General features: G+C 36.3%; 1 protein-coding gene across 1 annotated transcript in view; it reads right to left on the bottom strand.

The window, feature by feature from the left end:
- LOC108689681 overlaps positions 1–4,498 on the bottom strand; it is a 5,665-nt gene extending 1,167 nt beyond the window's left edge. Inside the window, exons 1-2 of the mRNA XM_018196556.1 lie at positions 4,180–4,498; positions 416–2,765 (exon numbers count right to left, since the gene is read on the bottom strand). Of these exons, the coding sequence (XP_018052045.1) occupies positions 416–2,765; positions 4,180–4,383 (2,554 nt within the window). The 5' untranslated portion in view covers positions 4,384–4,498. The remainder of the gene's footprint in view (positions 1–415; positions 2,766–4,179) is intronic.
- Between the last annotated feature and the right edge of the window lie 2,060 nt (positions 4,499–6,558).

Below are 6,558 nucleotides of genomic sequence, written 5' to 3'. Positions count from 1 at the left end.
ATATATATATATATATATATATACGTTTTATATATACATATACGTATTAGCAATAGATACAAAAATATCAGATTATTAAGTTGTAAAATCATAAATATCCAAGATGATAATTAAAATTAATTCCTCTGAATCTTTGTGGAAAAGAAAATACAATATGAGCTCTACTTTTTTTTACTATGTTTTTCAAATATTTTTCAACCGTGTTTAAAACTATCTTTACAGAAATCTGATTCTGACCAATTTAATTTATAATTTATAATTTTTTATAATGAAAGGCAGTAATTGATTGCTTATTGTAAATATTAAAAACTGTTATTCAGTGCTCTTAGTATTCTAAATAAGTAATTAATTATTGTCTTTCCAATAATAAAGTGATCAATATTAAATTAGAAAGGTATTTTAATGCGATACGTACGACTTGTGCCATATCCGACGATTAGCACGCCATGATTCAGATTCTTGGGGTTGCACAGGAATTTGAGGGGATGCGAGACACCACCCATATAAAATTGCATGGCATTAGCATTAATGCCGATGGCGATTGGACCGTTTTGCACCAACCATTGTGCTATTTGCGTCTCGTTCGATGTGACGTTGACAGCGGAGGCCAATTCTACCTTTACCAAATTCTGCTTGAAATGGCACTTTTCGTTTTCTGCCTCATACGGATAGTCTGATTCCAGTTCGAGACCGCCCAGCTGCTCAATAGCTCTATAGGCATTATCGGGTAGGCCACCGTTACAGCCTTCATCAAGATCATCACAGTCTACCAGTTCCTGTTCGGATAGAGACAACAACTGGCCGTGCTTGATTGCATATTGGCCCTCGACGTTACCCGTCACCGAGAAGGCCCAGCACGAACCGCATTGGCCTTGATTCTTCACGGGAGTCACAACGCCCTTTTGTCGCCAATCGAAGCTGGGTGGTAGATCGATATCAGGGATCTCAGCTTTAGGCAGAGGTATCTCGTTCTCCGATTGTAAGTCGGGTCGTAGACCAAGATAACGTGTGCGAAATTCTTTTTGCGACACGTCGGCGAACATGTTTACGCCGTAGATGCCGGTTCCCTGCTCGTTCTCACGCAGCATCTCTATGAAATTGAGATTCTCGCGGAATATTTTAAATCGCAGATTCTTCTCCTCTGACGAGGAGTATGTCCGATTGTAAGTCGTCACAAAGTTGTCGAATAACCGCTCGGCCTTCATGTCCTCGGAAATTTGCAGCATTTTTTTACTGTAATTAATGCCGCGCAGGGACCGTTTCCTTCTGCTATTTTCTGGCGGAGGACACGTGACCGTTATCTCAGGCGAACCGTTATCTTGCCATGGTCGCGACCACACCTCTATCAGACACTCTTTCACCTCGCTTCCTTCCAGCAACTTGCAATTATCCTTGACGCCTTTTGAACAATCACTATCGCCCAATTTGGCTTTGATCTTGTAAAGTTTACCAGCGACCACCTGGACACTCGCCTCGGTGATTTCTACTATGAGCGGCTCGTTCGGACTGTCTGATTCTGCGGAAACTTTTTGCAAAGCTTTTTGAGCAAAGAGTTGAACATCAGGATTGTTTATGGACGTTGTTGTGGGAGCACCAACCAAGTTCGGAACAGGCTCCGAACGCTTCCTTCTGTTATTAACGTTTCCTCTGTCCTTTATCTTTTCGAGTTTCAGATCCTCCACGGAAACCTTCTTTCGCAGAAATTTCTCTTCCTTGACTTCCTTCATAACTCCACCTGTATTGGGTGTAGCATCTTCCACTTTGACAGGTAGATCAAAGTCCTCTAAAAATTCTTTGAATTCTTTTGCCTTGTCCGTAAAACCTGAGATTTTTTCGTCGTCCTGACTCTTATTCAACACTATCTTCATAATAGCAGATTCTGTAACTTCAGCTTCCTTGGGTTCCTTTGAGGGAGTCGAAGGCGCGAGGGTATAATTATCCAAAATTTCCTTCAAGCCTTCATACACATCGGCCATCTCAGTGTGGGACGGTTGTCCTTCGGTATACTTGACTGTCACAAAGGATTCGCTTTCCAAATTTGATCTCTGCGTTTGGTAAGTGGTACTGGACATGTTCTCGGAATCTGTACAGTTGTTCTTAGTAATTTTGAGGGATGACTGTTGCCAAGGTCGTTGCTCGAATGTGACCAGACACAACTTGGTTGGAACGGTCGTTCGCAATGGACATTCTTGCTCCTGTTCTAAGGCATTTTTGAGACATTCAGACTCGCCTATCAGCAATAACAGCTGATATTCTATCACGTTGGATGAGACCGGTACCGAACGGGTGACTCTTACGATGCTCATTAATTTGTGCTTGTAATCGCTCGTGGTTTGCTCGTCCATTGATCTCAATGCTTGGTCGCCGAAGGCTAGGAGACCTGGTAGATTCGGATTCAACTCGTACGGACAACCTGGACAATAGTTGTTCCCAGAAGCGCGCATAGCAATGAACGGTCTAACGTTCTCATCGCCAGTCTCCTGAATCTCGTGATCCAGTTCCACACTTCGATTATTGTTCACCTGTTCGGTCAGATTCTCCTGAGTGACCTCCTGCTCCTGATAACTCTGCTGCTCCTGTGACATATCATTCTGCGCATCAGCTGGATAGAAGTACATGCACTGAATGGAATCATTCAGTGTCTCTATGTCGCCGTACTCGTCTTGCTTCAAATCAATAGTACAGGCCTCCCTAGGACAGGACTCTGTTCCACATATTGGACTCAAATCGTACGTGAATTTGTATACTTTGTAAGGCGGTTCATCCTGCAATAATAATAAAGTTATTTACATGAGAAATGAAACGCAAATTATTATCTTAAAACTAAACAGACTTATTGATATCATTATTATTGACTAAAATAATAAATCTTGTTTACAATTTTAGTTATTGCAGCAATTATTCTATTGTTGAAACTAGAAAGCATAATATTGTGTACTTAAAATCTGTTGCGCAGTAATATCAGTTTCTACATTTCTTTAGCTAAGTCTTCAGCTTGGCCTGAGTACAACTTGGCCTGATAACCCAGACCATTATTATCTCAGTTTATCATTGCGTCCGAATATATACATAGAAACGTATGTACCTTGACACGCATTAATACATTTGCAATACGCATATTGATATATATGTCACATGATCAGAGAAATAAAACGAAATATTATCTTATCCCTGTTTTTCAGAAGCAGTTGTGCTTAATATCATCCTTATCAAGGAAATAAAATAATGACAGAATGCAGAACAGTTAAAAATTTTTTAGCTTTATTAAAAACAAATTGCAATTTTGATATATTTCTTTTTTTCTAAATAATGATGTCAATTATTTACATCAATTGAGTATTACGTAAAACATTGCATTCTCGAAAGAATTCAGTAAATAATATCTCCTTAAGATCGATAAAAACATCTCGTGATTCTCAGAGAAGAACGTTCATTAAATATGTTCTTTCCAAGAAAACAAATCAAAATCATTATAATCATGCAATTACTTGACATCTTCCTTGATTAGAGTCTTATGTCTTTCATGCCATAAGATTATCTATAAATAGAATCAAACACATGCAATACTTATAATTCATTCTTTACTGCATTAAAAAATAAAAAAAATCTTGTTACCTTTAGAACTTTATCAAACTTCTTTGTGACATTCCCAAATAATTATTTTGAAGAAAAAAGAAATTATTACTATGTCTATACTAATAATAATATAATCCAATTGCTCAATCCTTGACCTCATTACAATTTAATTTTCATCACATTGATAATAGCAATTAATTCACAATTTAATTTTCATCACATCGATAATAATCTGACGACCTTAAATGTTCATAGGAATCTCATCTTCACTTTCTGCAAATATTTAATTATTTATTCGAAGAAATTAAACTGCGCAGCAGAAAAAATTATCCTCCACCTTTCAACGCTACATGTTGCAAACTTGAGACGCATTATATTTGCAAGCAAGGTCTTTCTCGTTGCTGTCATCACCAAACAAAGAAATTAGCTCATTGACTCATGTTCATGTCAGCATTGTCTATATCGTGACACTCATACGACTGCGTCAAAAATGAAAACAAAAGCGCTGCAAGGGGGCATGCAATCGAAACTTCCCCCGATTTTCCCCGAAATATCCTGAATCTCCGTGGAAGTCGCGCAACGTCGAGTGGGTACACGACTCACCAATTCCTGCGCGTTTATTAGATTGCCATGCGCGTACAAGTGATGCGTCGGAGAGTGATCGTTCAGGGCTCTCCACGCCTTCTCCGAGAGTTGCGACGGTACCCGGTTCAGGGGGATGTTCACCGGGTTCGACCGCACCATCTGTGCGACCAAGCAGGCCAGGTAGAGGAGCGCGAGGTAACCCGCGCGACTTCGTTCTGCCATTTTGCGAGACGCGCGTCGTCGCGCTCAACTCTGCTCAGGATCGACCGCACTAAACTCTCGAATGACAGATCAGGACTAGCTATAAACGATCTCTGACTGTCAGCGACTGACTGACGCTCAGACGTTCCGTGATTCGCGTATCTGTCGTCTGTCCCTCTCACTCCTCGTAGCCACTCTCAGCTGCACTGGATTACCCTGGATTACCCTTCCAAACGCTCGAAAAGAGACGGATGATGATCGGGTACTATCGAAACCTATGAGAGAAAGAGAGAGAGAGAGAGAAGGAAGTGCAGAAGATGCACCACGGAGTAGATTCTTTTTTTTTAGTGGCGGAAGTAATTAGAATTATTAGAAATCTATTTGCACATTTTTGCATTATAAATGCATTCATACATTTTAATAAAAGACAGAAAAAAAAGAACAACGTTGTTTCTTCTAGCTATTTCACTTCCTTTTTTTCTTTTCTATTTAATTTAAATTTCCATGCAGAATAGAGAGATGAACAAGGTGAATATAATTATAGAATAATTAAGACAATATACGAATACGATTTTTATTGGGTTCTTTAATTTTCTTAAGATTTCCGAAAAATTAAGTAAAAAAATCATGTGTACATATATTTTTGTTTCAAGCAGTAGTTTTTGAGTCTCTGTAAAGTTGACACTTTATTTTAAAAAATTGGAGATTATTACTATCAATAGCTCTATTTGAATCGATGTAAGTTTTACTTGTTAGTTTTTAAAAATAGTTCTGTTGATTTAATAATTATGTAAATTCACATATACCTTTGCTGCATAGAAATGCAATAAAAATATATATATAACATGAAGTTTGTATTTAAAAAAAATGAAAAGAGAAATATGTAAAAACCATATTTAAAAATCGTCATCATTTAATGAAAAGCAACAATATTATATATTGCATCTCCCCAAAGCGATTATTTAATTTCATTATTTAACTTGTTCCGCAGCAAGAGTTTTTCAGAAATTGTTACATGGAGACATAAAAAAATATGTATAGTTTTTTAATAAATATGCTTTTATTCACAGCGTATTTGCTTAGCAATTAAATACGGGAAATCCGCTAAATTATACATACACCAATGATTAAATTCAATTTTGACGCGCACAGTTGAGTTTTCCTTGTATTGTGCGCGTTCGTCAATTGTTTGATTGCGTCAAATCCATAAATTGGATAAATACACATTCTCGTTCTTGACTTAATATCAATGTACATATATTATATGTCATTATTCTGTCGTTACTTTGAATCTGTTTGGTTAGTTATATCTTTAAAGAAACTAATAGAGGATCAAAAAAATATAAAAAAAGACATCTTTTTATTACTTTGTAATATTTTTATGCTGATATTTTTATTTGAGAAAAAAAGCTTTTAAAAAATCAAATAAAAAAAGTTATTTATAAATTTTTTTAAGCAATAGTTTGTGAAATAATAAGGTTTAAATATGATTAATTACAGATTACGTTTAAACGCTGAAATTTATATGTATATAAAACGCGTACTTATTATTAATACTATCATACGCGCGAAAAATTAATTTTCTTGAAACTTACGGTGCCACGCGAAGTTGACACCTCATTTAACTTTTTTTTTTTAGGATTAATACTGAATATTCATAAAGCTCGATTCATATTACTCAGTGTGTCAAATATTTCAAAACAATAATATACGAACTACAATCTAGAATTAAAACGTAGGATCGCTAAAATGAAGCAAATTATTGAGATTACAGTCGTAAAAATCTCGAATTGACTGAAAGGAATAAAAAAAAATCCTCGTAGAATTAAAGTAAATGTAAAATTAGGAAATGCTGCAGTAGATTTTATACTAAAATCGAAAAAAAATTAAATTTCTAACTATTTTAAGGGAAGAGTAGCTATATCCCGTTGATCCCCAGTGAGAAATGATAAAGTAATCGACATCGAATCAATGTCGATTTCGACATCGATTTCATTGTCATTTCTCACTGGATTACGTTTAACTACCCACATCATATATTGTCGAGTGATTGTGCGAGACGCAAGCCAGAAATTTACAGCAATTGACATTTTATTTCGTGTGTAAAATTAGTCCTAAAATTTTGGACTCTAAGATAAAAGCATATAAAATTATTATGTATTCTTCATAGAAGAAAATTTTGTTTAAAAAGTGATT

The sequence above is a fragment of the Atta colombica genome, unplaced genomic scaffold (genome assembly GCF_001594045.1).
Source record: "Atta colombica isolate Treedump-2 unplaced genomic scaffold, Acol1.0 scaffold274, whole genome shotgun sequence".
Classification (NCBI taxonomy): Eukaryota; Metazoa; Arthropoda; class Insecta; order Hymenoptera; family Formicidae; genus Atta; species Atta colombica.
This window is presented reverse-complemented; position numbering and strand designations above follow the sequence as displayed.